Raw genomic sequence first — 16,453 nt, 5'->3', positions numbered from 1 at the left:
ACTCCAGATGTGTCCGTCAGTGATCTAAATTTGCCTATATTTGTATTTAATATGCAAATAAAATGTATAACAGACAGCCAAAGGCTTGGTTACAATCGACAAGGCTGACATCTTAGTGGAAGTCAAATTCTTTAGCGTGTAGACGAGTTGGTTATAAGGGTGAGCGGGGCACTCCCCTAAGAGGGGAGTCCCCTCTCTTACGCACACCCAATCAGGTTATGCCACGTCAACTCCCCTCTTAAACTCCCCTCACACCCCAATTTGATGGCGACACTCCCCTCTTAGGTGACTTGTTTTTTTATTAAAAAAAAAATTCATTGGTTGATTGAATGGGGGCCCACCTTCTCTCTTCTCCACTCTTCGGTGCTTTTCCCCCGATTTTAGTCCCCGATTGAATTGCGGCACCGCCCCTCTTTGATGGATTTGGTCCCGCATGGGGTCACCGAGGGTGCCCCTCACCCTAAGAACATCCGTAGCAGACATATGATCATATAAATGTGAAATAAATATATTGGCTATTAAGTGACACGATAGACAATCCCACTGTCACATCATAACATATGGAAACCACATTTGTATATGATAATCGTATTTGTATTTGATTTTTTTTCTGTAATTATTTTATTAGTTTTTTTACCTTTATTTTTACAAAGAAATAAATTCAGGTTCACAACTATTTTGTGAGTGGATAAAGTTGAATTTAATGAAACTGAAAACCCTACATAAAACCAAAAAAAGATCCCACCAAACCTGTTACTTTTCCTTTTCCCAAAACCTTCATCCACACTTCTCTCTCATCAAAGGAACACATCTTTTGTTGGTTTTTTGGTCTTCTTGCACCAAGTTATGTTATTTGGATTCTTGTTAACTGGATTACATAAAACCTCAATTGGTCTTTTGTCTTGCTTCACATCATACTAACAAAAAAAGGGTTCTTGCCTTCTTGGTGCATTCTTCAATCTTTTATCTTTAACATCTCTCCAATGGCTTCTTCATTAAACTCCATTATTTTGCCTGGTTATTTGACTTCTTTTAAAGAAACTTTAATAAACCCAAATGGGTCTCTTTCTTCTTCAGTTTTCCCCACTGATTTGACCCAAAGATCACAGCTTTTTTCAGATCACAAGGGTTTAACTTCAAGTTCTTGGAATGCCAAAACCCCTGTTCTTGTATGTTAAATATTATCATTTTTTTTCTTTTGTGAAATGGGGTTTGTGTTTAAAGTTTTAAACATTATTTTGATTTCTGATAGAAATTTTCTATTTTCATGACTATACAGGCACATGCTTCAATATGTGTTAGCAAATCAATGAGATGGTGGGAAAAGACATTAAAGCCCAACATGATTGAGATCAATTCAGCCCAAGAGTTTGTGGATACACTATCAAATTCAGGGGATAGATTGGTCATTGTGGACTTTTATTCACCTGGTTGTGGTGGTTGTAAAGCTCTATATCCCAAGGTATGAACTATTTAAAATCCTATCTTTTTTTTTTTCTCAAGATTTTAGTGATTATTTTTTTAATTGATTTATTTTTGGGTTTATAATCAGATCTGTCAATTAGCTGAGTCAAACCCTAAAGCAATTTTCCTCCAAGTGAACTATGAAGAACTCAAACCCATGTGTCAATCTCTCCATATTCATGTTCTGCCATTTTTTAGATTCTACAAAGGTCATGAGGGCAAGATTTGCAGCTTTAGCTGCACTGTTGCAACTGTAAGTTTTTTTTTTTTTTTTTTTTCATTTTAATTTTGAATGCAATGTTGAAATGCTTAGACTTGAGCTATATTAAATTAAATGTCAAAAAAAAAAAAAAAAGATTTTCAAGGTTGAATGGATCAATTGGGCAAACATTAGTTGTAAACTTGTAATGTATACAAGCTTTTGAATTTGTTAATTGAAAAGAATAAGATTATAAGTACAATAATAGATTTTTTTATTGTCATATTGGATATATTTATAATTTATAATTTTTTATATAATTTAAGACAGTTAAAAAGTTGTGGGTTCAGTGGCGAAGCTTGAGATTTCCGACCGGTGGTCGAAAACGTATATACACACAAATTTCTATAAAACCGGGGGGTCAAAAACTTGTATACCTAAAAATTTCTATACGAAAACTATATATTTTTCACCACTGAGAGAAAAGTTCGGGGGGTCGGTCCCCCTCCCACCCCTACTATGCTACGCCCATGCGTGGGTTGATTCATCCCATGTTAACTGAGGAGGTTAATGGGCCGGGTATTGGTAATCTTGTCAGATTGGTAATCCTGTCGGGCTTATCCATCGACTGGTCCCATACCCGAACACCCTATTTATCCAAACCTTTTTTGTTTTAATATGTTAATGATACCTCTAATTTCTGTTATCCAAAAAGAATGATGACAAAAGTTAACAAGAATAATTGGTTAATGGCAGATCAAGAAATTCAAGGATGCATTATCAAAGTACAAGCCAGATGGATGTAATCTTGGTCCAGCTAAAGGATTAGAAGAGTCTGAGCTGTTGACTTTAGCTTCAATTGGTCAAATTTCTTATAATTTGCCATTAAAGTCAACTGAGGTTGATTTGGATCCTAAGAAAATGAACCCATCCAGCAAGAATTTGCTTCTTGCATAGGTTTTAGATGCTAGTTTGAAAACAGTGTCTTTGCAAGAATTTACTTGTTTAGGTTTTAGATTAATCTATCCGAACCCTAATGGGTCGGGTCGGTGGGCATTTAAGTGGGCTTGCTATATTTTTAGTTGATGGACAAGCCCTACTTGTTTGATGTTTGTTCAGTTTATTATTGAAGATTGTAATTTGTGATTGACTAGACCCGTGCGTGTTGCGGCGCGGGTACATCATAAACATCGAATCGATTAGTTCAATCGTTATGCGATGCGTTAACCATATGAAAACACGTATTTCGACGTATTCAATTGAACTCAATGCAACCTATATAAGCATTGCGATTGTATCAAAATGTAAAGTAAATCGAGTTTATAACGTACAATCATAACGTATTATATGTGACCCAACTCGTACATAGAAAATGTAACGGGTATAAAAGGAAAAACTGCCACGTGTAATCAAAAGCGATTAATTAGAGCTTTTGAATCAAAAAACCACAACTTAACTCCACTCGGTTCGAAACAAAATTTCGTAACATTCATAAAATAGGCATAAAAATATATTATATATGACCTGACTCGTTTCCTAAAAAAGTTTAGGTCGAATCGTTGACCAATTCTAATTTATACCAAAAGGTACATAAAAAAATTTTTTTAAAAGAAAATGTATTATATTTGAGTTAACTCGTTTCCAGAAAATGTTTACGTCAAAACTTAGAGGAAATCAAATTTATATGGGCATGTACATAAAAATATTCACGTAAACAATTTATTTTTTTAAGTAAAGGAAGTAAGAGTAAACTCGAAACAAATTATTAGTATAAAAATTAATATGTTAAAAACGTTCGTAAAACCGTGCCAACTAGCACCAATGTCACACCACTGCCAACGACCACCAACATTAGAAAAGCTCGTATAAATAAAATAAATAAAAAGAAAAATAACACTGATCGAAAAGCAGACGTAAAAACGTTGAACCATCGCCGCCCCACCCCAATTAAACACCCATTCAAATGTTCTCCACCTTGATCGCCGCCCCACACCCAACCAAATCATCTCCGCCTCTACCAAACTATTTCCATTCAAATGTTTTTGATTGGTTAAACGTACGGATCATTTATATTCGCCGGAACAAAAGTGAATCTGGCCAGAAAAAATGGACGAACAAATTACAAATTCAGAAAATTCAGAAAACGAAGATTCAATCAGAACATGAAGATTCAATCACCATCGTTATCTGGATCCGCCGAAGTTACGATTACCGGTGTACCTACCGGTTTGCACTGCCATTCCTCCGTCGCTTTGATCTTTTCGTACTTATCGGAGTTCACCCTCAATGAAAAAAAACCCGGTGGTCACTCTCAACGACCAACCAACCGGAACCCCCGTCGGACCTGCAACACCACCCTCTCGGACCTGCAACACCATCCCCTTTTTAAGATCGATTGCTACTGGAAGAATAAGATATACCTCAACAAGTGCCTAAGGATTTTTTGTCACACCCCCAAAATCCACATGCGGGGTACCACCGCTTGGAGGCGTGACTGACCAGGATCTTAGCCACCAGTCACATTGAACTTATGAGTATGTTTACATAAAACTTTCACTTATTAAAAATTGTGTTACAATGTTACGATAGTTCACATTTTACAGCGGAAGCATATTTAACTCGTTAAGTGTTTATAAACCACATGTATAAGCTCTTAGTCTTGTATTGCGTTTCCATGTAGCTCGACCCAGGACCACTCCAGCTTCTCAGACAACAAGTTCCTTTGATATGCACCTAAAGGCCTGCAAGGCATGTAACAACGAGTCAACAACAAAGTTGAGCGAGTTCACAGTTGGTTGTTTAGTTATAGTGTTCGTAAATCGTATGTTTATTTCGTATACCATGTTTTGTACTAATTCGTATCGCGGTCTCCTAGACATGTTTGCGAAGATTAGTGGGGGCTTCCCATGTGTTACTAGACCGGGTGTATCGACTGCTACGAAAATGTAAGAGGTGCCCTAAGTCAATGTCTATAAGCATTGACCCTTTGCCCATAGTCCATTAGTACACGCCCGTTCGAACGACACGGTGTGGGGTTTGTTAAACCTAATAGCGCTATTAACTAATGACCCGCTCGTCATAGGCCTCAGCGATTAAGTCGATATAATGAGGGACTTCAATGATAGAGATTTGGTCCAGTGTGTAATCTTGGCATCCTACCCACGGAGGATGGTTGTAATTACCGTTTAGTTCATTTACCCATTCCCAACCCTTGGGAATCCCATGCCTTGGAAAGAGTGTGAACTCACCTGAGATTGCTCGGTCTGATAAATTACTTTGTTTCACATTGATCAATCAAGTCCTAGTACGATTATCATAGTCGATTAGTTTCCACATACACCCAATACACACAGTAACGTATTGTCTACTACCACTTCATTACATAATACACATCAAGCATTTAGTACACATGTTAGCATGTAACATAGACTCACGTTTAAAATCATTATCTCACCTTTCATGACCCATACAACCCAAAACCCAAAGTGAGAGTGTGCAATTAAATGAGCAGTCCATATAATAGTTCGATGTACAACCCAACTGTTCATGCCCAAGTGTCATCAGGTGTGTGGTTCACAACTAGTGTGCAACCCGCACACGCTACCCGGTTCCCTTTCTGTTTGAGGCCCAACAACATGTTTGGCCCAACCAACACCCTAAACCCAACTAGTTAATATTTAACATAAGATTAATGAATTGGATCAATTATACCACATAATTAAACTGTTTCGCCACTCATACAATTCGCATAACAGTTGCAGTCCTAGCTAGAACATCAAGGCCACTTTAGAATTATGCATACACACACACACAATCTACCTAACCTGTTTATATAGGAAACATCAAGGATCACATACTCTATACCATGCAAGCAAGTCCACTGTTTCAAACAGTTATATTTGTATCATTCACGGCGAAACACCTATGTGTCATGGTGGTTACTTACGACGAAACACATGAGAGGCGACGAAACACCCCACTTTCGTCGACACAAGCTTTGTTTCGTCGGGTTATGTTTCGTCGGGTTAAGATATGGGCATGATGCTATGTTCGCCGAGTCATCAATTACCAGAACCCCAAACCCTAATATTTGTAGTCCCCATAAACCGATTACAATCATTAACTCATGCAGACAAGTTCGTTGTTTTGTGTAATGCCGCCAATTAATGTCCAATAAATCCAATAGTTGTCAGAATTATTAACCTTATCAAAACACCCCAACAATGGCCGACATATGCTATTGCTTCCATGCTATTTATTGGACCGATTAAAATAGTGGACTGCAAGTTTATTCATACAATGTATGTCACAAATATTCATAATGAATCAACCAGTTACCATTCTATTTAAATCCAATAACTACTAAACCTAATCATACCAGGTTACCAGCTTTGCCATAAGAACCCTAGTTCATCAGTTTGCGAATATGATAAAAAAAAACAAACATGTAATCCACTTTTGCATAAAAGAATACACACAGCAACCATCCAAGAATTTTAATTACAGGGTTGTCATACTTACCGGGATAAGAAGGGTGCGAACTGAAAGCCTCGGAGATGAAGGAGGAGGCTGCCGTCACCGATCAGAGAAGGAGGGAGTGAATTAGGGTTTTGGAGTTCTTGTGTGTGTGTGCAATATGTGATAAGTCACACACAAACGTGTGCACGTATACGCATAATTGAACAGACCAAGCCCAACATTCATTCGGGAAAATCTTGGGCTGCGACCAGTTTAGTGTTGCGGAGGGATTGGGCCGAGAGCCCATTAACTATCTAGATAGTTGTGTATGGTTACAAACGAAGTGTGCGGTCCGAAAGTTTTTGTGTGATCCGAGATGAAGTGTGCGACTAAGGGTTTCGCGGACCTACATGATATTAAACACGTACTCTTTACCAACCAATTTCACATATAATATTCCACATAAAACAATGTATAAACGTTCAAGCAAGTTACAACAAACACAAAAATAGGTTCTTAAATACGAGTTGTCACATCATCCCCAACTTGAAAGAAATTTCGTCCCGAAATTTAGCATGCAGTTACTGAGGAAGCTAGTTAGGTTTGCGTGGTTTCCTGGTTTTTCCTGGGGCGTCACATCATCCCCCTGTTGGTTTGGAATTTCGTCCCGAAATTCTGTAGTAGCTTCAGTCTCAGTGGGGATTGCACTGTTCTCAAACAATGGGGATGTGTGAGTTTTATTTGGTTTTCTCGTTCCCAGGTAACCTCTGGATCGCGACGGGAGTTCCCACGAACTCGAATAATAGGTAACCTGGTGCGTTTGGGAATCTTGACCTCCCGGTCCAAAATTTCCACTGATCCTTCGATAAATCGCAACTGACCATCGATGGTGAGCTCCTTAAAAGGAACTGTGAGGGTCTCATCAGACAGACACTACTTCAGATTCGACACATGGAGAACATTGTGAATCTCCACTCAGTTATGCGGGTAAGTTTAGCTTGTAGGCCACTTTGCCTATCTTTTCAATGATTACGAACGGTTTAACATATTGCTGTTTGAGTTTCGTCTCGTATACCAGAACGAAGTACGCCTTCCCAAGGTAAGGCTTTAGGTAGTAGTCGATCCCCAACTTGGGACTCGAGTGGTTTCTTGCGCTTAACAGCGCAGTCTTTCTGATGGTCACGAACCGCCGCCATTCGTTGTCTTACCTGAGCAATCTTCTCGGTTGTAACAACTACAAGTTCTGGGCTAGTGATTGGGCCGTCACCAACCTCTTCCCAACAGAGAGGTGATCGGCATTTACGTCTGTACAATGCCTCAAGCGAAACAGCTTGGATGCTGGTGTGGTAACTGTTGGGATACGAAAACTCCACTAAAGGGAGGTGTTTTCTCCGACCGTTGCCAAATTCGATCTCGCGTACCCGAAGCATGTCTTCAAGAGTCGAAATGGTGCGTTCAGTTTGCCCATCCGTCGGTGGATGATTTACTGTGCTCAAGTCTAGATGCGAGCCAAAGGATTTGTGCACTGCTTGCCACCAACCAGATGCAGATCGTGGGTTGCGATTAGAGGTAATGAAGGTTGGCACCCTGTGCCTAGCAACCGCTTCCTTTAGGTAGATGACTGCAACTGTAGAGAACTTATCCATTTCTTTGATGGTTAGAAAGTGTGCTGGTTGAGCAAGACAATCAATGAGTATCCAAGTGCTGTTTCCGTTTCGTGTTATAAGTAGACTATTGACCAAATCCATGGCAGTCTCTTTTTATTTCCATGTGAGTGTTGCTGGTTACAGACGCTACCCCTTGACTTTCCACAAGTCGATCTATCATTCTCATACTTAACTAGATGAGACTTCATGTCCGATTAGCAGTACAGGGTTTATCAATCCTAATGCCTTCCATCAAAAACCCAGGCGGCTAGAATGTCGAAGCTGGTGCGCTTGCTCAACGCGAGTTTCCTACAGTTGCTGTGTACTGAGACCCACATTCGTTTCAGGAAGTAGCGTGTATCGTCTGACTGGTCAAAGGTTGCTTCTCCATGCCCCGCATGGGTTCAACTTGACAAATTCCTTTTCCCCCAGCTCTCCAGTCTGAACAGTGCGAGTCTGATACTGGTAAGTTAGAGTCGATAGTGAACTGCAGGGCTCGTGTACGTTCAGGTTTCGCAGTCGTGTTCACCTAGAAGTTCCATCCAGCGGGGACATTGTATGCTTTAGCTTTTTCGAACATCGGTACTTGGGAGGCCCTTGTGATCGGTCTAAATGATGCATCTGGTACCGTCCAAGTAATGCCTCCATCTAAAATCTCAAGGCCGCGGTTTTCACCGCCGGTTGTGTGTCGTGCAGTTACTCTTTGTAGCTCCATCACGGAAGTCATCATTCTCTCGTGTTGTGTTGGTGTGTAACTGGGACTCTGATTCGGACCATCATGGTATACCAATATATCACCCGTACTCTCGGGTAAAACGATGCTTAGAGCATTTCAGTGTCGGGATTCGAAAGCTGAAAGGACGTCCCCGTGTACTGTCTTCCACGAACACAGCACCCTGCTGTGCTAGAGAGATTTTAAGTTGCGCGACCTTTGCGAATCCTGTGATCTATCTGTGATAGCATCAAATAAGTCTAAGAAGTTGCTGTACTCATGAAGGACTTTTTGGTGACGATCAGTTTCTAACAAGATGGATCCTAGAACGATCCACGCGTATTCCCACTTTGTTGGTTATGATGTGCAAATTATGGTCTATAAAACCTACTAACCTAATCTAGACACCCTAGTTTTAAATTTATAAACTAAGACTCTCTAAATGTTAGACCACTGACAGGCAAGTGTACCTATCGTACGTAGTAAAGCCTAATGAAGTCCGAGTATCGAACCCACGAGACACTAGCGACGCTAAACTAGACTCTGACTCAACTAATACTTAATTGGTTTGTTTGGATTTTGAGGTTTTAACTAATTCTACGAAAGCGAGTAAATAAGATAACAGAGAAAGCAAGCAAGATAGTGAAGGCAAACAATAAAGAGAAAGAACTACCCAGGCTTGGAATCCCTAGAATCATGCAACGCTATCTTGACTATGGTAATGGCTAAATATCCTAATCTCTCGATTAACCCCCCGCTAGAGATGTATCAAACGAAAGATAAGGACGAAATGCGAAGTGCTAGAACGAACCGGCTCGACCTATCGATACCAAATCCTACGAAAATAGAATCCTTTTGACCTCAGAGACAATTATGTTAAGAGAAGATCCAAAAAACGCAAAGCAAACCAAACCATGAAGATTGAAATCCTAGGAAACCTTAACCACGGTGTAATAAACGAGCCCGAGCTATCGGTCACCCAATCTACCCACCAATGATTAGTTAATAACCTAGCTCACCTTAATCGTCTTTCGAGTCACAAGATGAGGATGCAAGTTTTAGTCTATTGATTTCAATTATTAATCGAATTGGTCAATTTCTCAACTCAATATTCAAACCGAAAACCCTAAGTTCAACGATTCAAATTAAACTCTAAGTCTAGGGGATATTTCTATGTGCCTAAACCGCTGAATTCATCAACCAATAATCAATCAAAACACACCAACATGCAATATCAAGATCAATCACAAGGCAAAGTTATGTAAATCACATCAAATAACCATAATCATGTCAACACAACGCAACAATCAACTAGTTCATCTTAACCTAAGTAGTATGAAAAGTTTAGCCGAGAATCATAGTCATGAAAAAGAAACAAGTCTCAAATAATAAATAAAACATAGTATCAAATCTGAAAACACAAAGTCTTAACAAAATTGAATACTAATAAATATCAAACCCGGACTTAATCTTGATCGCGGCTTGAACCCGAACCAATCCTTTTCTTTTCTCTTGTCTTGATCGCCCTTTCTTGTTCGTAGAACTGTTCAGCCGTCACCTTCTGCCGTCTAAATGTTGCTGCCAAAAATATTTTAGGTTGAATAGGATCCTTCACATAATAATAGCCCACTGATGGATGATGTTGTCGAAAGACCATTGGCCCAATCACTTCCTGTACGTCAATATATATAATGGCCTACTTGAAATTGCTCCATACTCATGTATATTCCATATATTATCTGATTTTTTTTAGGAGCCTACTAAACCTAAATTAATGTATCCATGGCTCAATTTTTAATAATACAGAGATATAGTGGTCTTGGCCCAATCACAGAAACTAGCTGCAATATCACCTCGGTCTCTGGCATCCTACTCTGCTCAACTGGCTGGTTATTTCTTTATTATTCTTTTTCGCTCCATTTGCACCAGGACCTGGCCAAACACAAAATAATATAATAAAGCACTAAAACTAAATAAAAATAAATAAAACCTATACAATAATTATACAATTTACACGGGACAAATATGTATATTTTACCACACATCAGGTTACATGATCAAAATGTTTTTCTCGTATCTAAGTGTTGCATTTAACAAGACTTCTCGTGTAATGACTCCTCCCCCTGGAGTGCTAAGATGTAAAAGGTGTCGTCCATGCAGTCCCTTCCTCCAGGAAATAACCCAAAATGTCACCAATAAATACGGTCGACTCATGTGATCCTCAAAGCTGCTAGTGTGTTGAGCCACTCAATGATTACGATGTACAAAGTGGAAATGGCTGCCTTGTGTTTTACGTGCTGTTCTAGGAGCATTCTCCTCTTGGGCTTCCTCCTGGCAAAAATTCGTTTGCTAGCGAATCTTCGAATGGAAACTTGTTCCTCGCAATTGATCGGCGAGTTGTCAATACGTGATCGAGGAAAACAACTCTTAGCTGTCACCTTGTTGAGTTCTCGTTAATCAGTACGTATACGAAAAGGCTTATCTTTTCTGGTATAACTGAGGCTCCCCATAGAAAAATAATTAGATCCGATGAAATTTAAGTCTAATAATCCCTGTAGTTGGTTAGGCAGTTCCTGCAACCTTCCTGGTGTAGGACAATAAGATATACTAGTAACAAGGGCTACTTCTGGCATGATACGGATCTGATCTTCTACCCGACGATGTGAAGGTAAACCTGACAGTTCTTCTGGTAACACTTAGGTAGAAATCACGAACAATCGGTGGGTCCCTCGATCCTCTTTTCCTTAGCCTTGACACCAGTATCGAGCGCTTATCATTGCGGGGTAACCTTTCCGTCGACAATCCTGGCTTTCCTTGCTGAAATGACGCCAACCGTCGTGCCACTCTGGCGTGTTAGAACAGATAACAATCTTTCACGAAGGAGGGGGTATGTAGATTTGTCTTCTCACGGGGTACATCTATCAGGAATATTAGAAGAAAGGTCGATGTCGAACACTTGTCCCACAAGGTCGTGCTTGCATCCCAATGATCATATGAGGTTTCAGTGAGCTTGACACTTGCCGATTCCACAGCAGGTTCAGTTTCAAGAAGTATCAGGGTTGAACAAAACAGGGATGAAACGATATGTTACTAAGAATGTGTAGGCCCCCATGTTGTTACAATCTTGGCGTCACTCATGCCAACTCTAAATGCCTTTCCAAGAGCATCACTTATGGTGTTGCTGTTTTCATCACAAAATTCCAAGTACTACCGTTGTTCCCTTGATCGTTGACCTCTTAACGTAACTACAGCCAACCCATGATGTAAGTTCCTAAATTTCCTTACTGAAAGCTAGGGTTACGAGCTCCTTGTTGTCGTTGTGACTGCGGACTCCAATGTCGTTGCTCGAAACAAGCCCTACGATTCTTCACCATCATAGTCCATATTTTCACATCCCGAACCGTGTTCTAAAGCGTTACTCACTGTGCTGGCAGTTACGCATACCACACTAAGGTCAATGATTACCACTTATGCCTCGATTGGTTCGTAGGTGTTGACTCTCATGAGCCGCTAGCGGGGGTTAAGGATTCGATTGAAGCCAATTTACTGTGCTTGTTGCCGGTAATCAGGGTCGTCAAAGTACTGAGGTCGGTAATGTGCTACGCTCATCCTCCTGTCCGTCGTCGTTGCAAGTGGTTCGAGTAATTCACGGTCTGTTACGAGAGTGTTGCAGAAGTGATCACAATTCGGGATCGGAGACGTCAATACATGAGTTTCAGCAAACGAGGAGGAGTAAGAAAGGTATCGATCAATCATTCGATGTTAGGACATCCAGCTCAGGGACGTTCGTATAAGCACCTAACATTCTACACGGTTCGCTAGATGTTCAGATGGGTGTTCAGGCAACACTCGACAGCATCGAGTTTCGAAAGAATCCAACGATAAATGAGAAGTTCACGTTTGAGTTTGAGTAGAGGTAAATTATTGCTATGGCCCTTATAGGTTCGTTTGTTTTACATTGGTCAAATAGCGAGATGGAACCCCTTTTCCACTTGTTAAGCCTCACTGGGATTCACATGCACCCCACATTATTATTATGTGTGCACCCACAATAATATTGTGATTTGCATGCTCATCTCAGCTCCTCTTAACTCATGTCAAATGGTTCCTCAACTCGAGTAGCAAGCAAAGGGTATCACGAAGTGTATGTCATGAAGGTTTAGGGATTTACCACCTTATCAGTTACATAACTCGTGCAAGTGTACATGAATTCATTTTGTTGTGCTACATGTGCAGTCGCATGCAGTATCGTATGTAGGTGTTTACTAGTTATGTAGTACAATGAGTAAAATAGAGACGAACCTTGCAGTCTGGAGCTGAGTGTCATGGTCGTATTCACGTCTTTAGAACGGTCCGGTTATAGTCTGGTTTTACCAAAAATGTTTTTCCCCTTTTGAATAAAACCAAGTTCACTATAACCAATGGCTCTGATACCAATCTGTCACACCCCCAAAATCCACATGCGGGGTACCACCGCTTGGAGGCGTGACTGACCAGGATCTTAGCCACCAATCACATTGAACTTATAAGTATGTTTACATAAAACTTTCATTTATTAAAAATTGTGTTACAATGTTACGATAGTTCACATTTTACAGCGGAAGCATATTTAACTCGTTAAGTGTTTATAAACCACATGTATAAGCTCTTAGTCTTGTGTTGCGTTTCCATGTAGCTTGACCCATGACCACTCCAGCTTCTCAGACAGCAAGTTCCTTTGATATGCACCTAAAGGCCTGCAAGGCATGTAACAACGAGTCAACAACAAAGTTGAGCGAGTTCACAGTTAGTTGTTTAGTTATAGTGTTCGTAAATCATATGTTTATTTCGTATACCATGTTTTGTACTAATTCGTATCGCGGTCTCCCAGACATGTTTGCGAAGATTAGTGGGGGCTTCCCATGTGTTACTAGACCGGGTGTATCGACTGCTACGAAAATGTAAGAGGTGCCCTAAGTCAATGTCTATCAGCATTGACCCTTTGCCCATAGTCCATTAGTACACGCCCGTTCGAACGACACGGTGTGAGGTTTGTTAAACCTAATTGCGCTATTAACTAATGACCCGCTCGCCATAGGCCTCGGCGATTAAGTCGATATAATGAGGGACTTCAATGATAGAGATTTGGTCCAGTGTGTAATTGATGCGTGCTAGTGTGTATATGTTTTAGGTATATATTTTAAGCCCTTTTTACACTTTTTAGCCAAGTTTTAAATTTATAAAACACGATATTTACTAACACTACACACACATATGGGCAAGTGCACCCACCGTGGACGTAGTATAGTGTTGGTAAGATACCGAGGTCGTCCAAGGACACAAGAGCTTTTAGTACCGGTTTATCCTCAACGTCTAATCAAATCAAAATGTTAGAAAAGATTTTAAAACTAAGAAAATAAATCTAACTAAATGCTGGAAAATAAAAATAAAAATAAAACAGATAGACAAGATGAATCACTTGGATCCGACTCGTGTATAGTATAACCTTTGATTATTTTCGCACTTTTGCACTTGTTTAAGAGATTATCTTAGTTATTGTCAAGGTTGGAGAACTCGCTAGTCGCTAGCGGGTCGGTGAGGTAGGGACTAGCGACTACTCGGGATTAATCGGGATAAATAGGATCGGACTTTTTATGTATAATTTTAAGTTTTTATACATATATACATATATTTTTATACGTAATTTTTTTAAGTGGACAAGTTTTGACCGGAATCTGGGAGGTTTTGGCCGGAATATGCGTTTTTTTCCGATTTTTCTGATTTTTTCCGATTTTTTCCCTTTTTTTTGTTTTTTCCTGATTTTTTCCGATTTTTCCCGACCGACTAGTCGCGATTAGGGCCGAATAGGGCCGACTAGGCCGACTAGCGATTTTTTTACTGATTAGCTGAAAATTACTCAGTTGATGGGCGACTAGCGACTAGTCGGCGATTAATCGCCGGCTAGTCGCGATTTTTGCAACCATGGTTATTGTAGTAGGCCCCTCTTTTGAAGGTGACGTTACCCTCAACCCAGTAGTTTGAGTCAGCAAGGATACAATCCTAAAGGGTCGGATTATTGAAAGATAATTAGTTAAGTTATTAATGCAAATTATGGTAGGCCCCTCTTTTGAAGGTGACGTTACCCTCGACTAAGTAGTCTGAGTCAGCAGGGATACAGTCCTAAATAGCCGGGTTATAGTATTAATAGTAGTTTAACTTATGAGGGGGTCAAAGAGTTTGGATCCCCGCCATCCAATACCTTTGGGTATTGAAGAAGATCCTACTAAATTTGACCCAGGTCCCTTGCAGGACCTCTAAACGCTGAACAAGGGCAAGACTCTTACCAAACCGTTCCCTTAACCCCCGACCAGGTAGCCAACATACCTCCATATAGACCGTGGAGATATGAATAGTGAAAATCTTTTATTTTATATAGACAGTAAAATAATGTCAAGACACCACGGACAAACGATAAGGAAGAATCACCTTCAACATAAGAAACTAGTTATTAAAGTCATTAATACAAAACCAAATAAAAAGTGCAAAAGATTAAAAATAAAAAGTATTACAGTAGACACTTGTCTTCACCAAGTGATGTAAGAGACTTAGGCAAACATGGCCTTTGATTGTCAAGAACTCTTACGATCAATCTTGGATCCCGAGACGACTCACACACTCTATGATGGACAATGGATGATGGTGGTGGATGATGGTGTTATGGTGGTGGTGGGTGGTGGGTGAAGTGTGAGAGAGGTGGTGTGCCAAGGGATGAGTTGAAATGGCTCCAAGCACTCCTATTTATAGGCTGAACAGAAGCCTGGGCACGGCCCCGTGCCCGCTGGGCACGGCCCCGTGTCCGTCTGACACTCTCTCTCTTCATTAATTGTAATTCGCAATTACAATAAATGCGCCTGCAGTACTCTGACCACGCCCCCGTGTCCGCTGGGCATGGCCCCGTGGTGGGCAATAGAAGCTTCTATTAGTTTGTCTTTTCTGCTGCTTCTTGGGCACGGCCCCGTGCTCGCTGGGCACGGGGCATGTTCAGTCTTCTGCCTTTTCTATTTTGCTTGGGAGGATGCTGTCGAGGGGTCGGGCAATCGACTTTTGTCCCTTTTTTTTGTATTTATGTTAGATTTTGCTGTCTTTTTGCTTCTTTTGTTAATTTGAGCTCATTTAATCCTGAAAATACAAAAGGAAGACAAAAACACACTTTTTCCAACATTAATACTAAAAAAGGGTTAGTTTTATGCCACAATCGATATAATTTATATGTTGCATTTTGCGCGTATCAAATACCCCCACACTCGAATCTTTGCTTGTCCTCAAGCGAAACTCTTTATAATGTGGCTTTATTCACTCCCAAATCGAATGGGTAGAAGAGAAGGTTTTTGGGCTTGTCATAGAGTGTCGGGATTTTCCAAGAACGTTTAGGTTTTATTTTTATTTATTTACAATCCTATTCGTCATGATTTATTAAAAACATTTCATAAGATAAATTATTTATTAAGGCATAACATACCTTTTTTAAAATTCCATTTATATACAAGTTCACATACCTCACGGGGGAAATCACTCACACTCGGCCGAAGGTGTATTTTTAGTGAATCACTCGAGAGCGGCGTGGAACTTATTTCTACCATAAGCTTGCCAAGCAATCAATCCTCCTCCTTTTTAACTTTATACCTTTGTAAATATCAAGAGGACTTTTTGGGTGAAGGGTTAGGCTTGGGTTAACGGTGGGTGGTTGGGTTAGTGGTTAGTTGAAAAGGGCGAAAGGCGTAAAAAACGTTGGTTTTCGTAAAACATTTTGTTTTTGTGACTTTTTATTTTTAATGAAGTATTTATTCAAACAAGCTTTTGTTTGAGGAGCTTTGTTTGTTTATTTTCAACTTCATCATCATTCATTTTTTTTCAAGAGTCACATGAAAACCAAGCTTTGTTACTAAAATAAGGGGTAAAAAAATGAAAAAGGTATTTTGGTGGGTAAAAAGGGTT

At 40.0% G+C, this 16,453-nt stretch overlaps 1 protein-coding gene across 1 annotated transcript; it reads left to right on the top strand.

Moving 5' to 3' along the window:
* The first annotated feature begins 751 nt into the window (after positions 1–751).
* Positions 752–2,877, top strand: LOC110941803 (thioredoxin-like 1-2, chloroplastic). The gene is made up of 4 exons (XM_022183467.2): positions 752–1,169; positions 1,280–1,462; positions 1,553–1,717; positions 2,420–2,877. Exons 1-4 carry the CDS (start codon positions 984–986, stop codon positions 2,618–2,620), a joined length of 735 nt encoding a protein of 244 aa, XP_022039159.1. The 5' UTR covers positions 752–983; the 3' UTR covers positions 2,621–2,877.
* The last annotated feature ends 13,576 nt before the right edge of the window (positions 2,878–16,453 follow it).

This window comes from Helianthus annuus, chromosome 5 (genome assembly GCF_002127325.2).
Source record: "Helianthus annuus cultivar XRQ/B chromosome 5, HanXRQr2.0-SUNRISE, whole genome shotgun sequence".
In the NCBI taxonomy this organism is placed as follows: Eukaryota; Viridiplantae; Streptophyta; class Magnoliopsida; order Asterales; family Asteraceae; genus Helianthus; species Helianthus annuus.
Note: the sequence above shows the minus strand (reverse complement) of the source record. Positions and strands in the feature narration are given on the sequence as shown.

Excerpts from the sequence above, each read along its gene's own strand:
- LOC110941803 (XM_022183467.2), top strand. The coding sequence starts at position 984 with ATGGCTTCTTCATTAAACTCCATTATTTTGCCTGGTTATTTGACTTCT. Across the intron at positions 1,170-1,279 it reads ATGCCAAAACCCCTGTTCTT|GCACATGCTTCAATATGTGT; the intron begins GTATGTTAAATA and ends ATGACTATACAG. Across the intron at positions 1,463-1,552 it reads GTAAAGCTCTATATCCCAAG|ATCTGTCAATTAGCTGAGTC; the intron begins GTATGAACTATT and ends GTTTATAATCAG.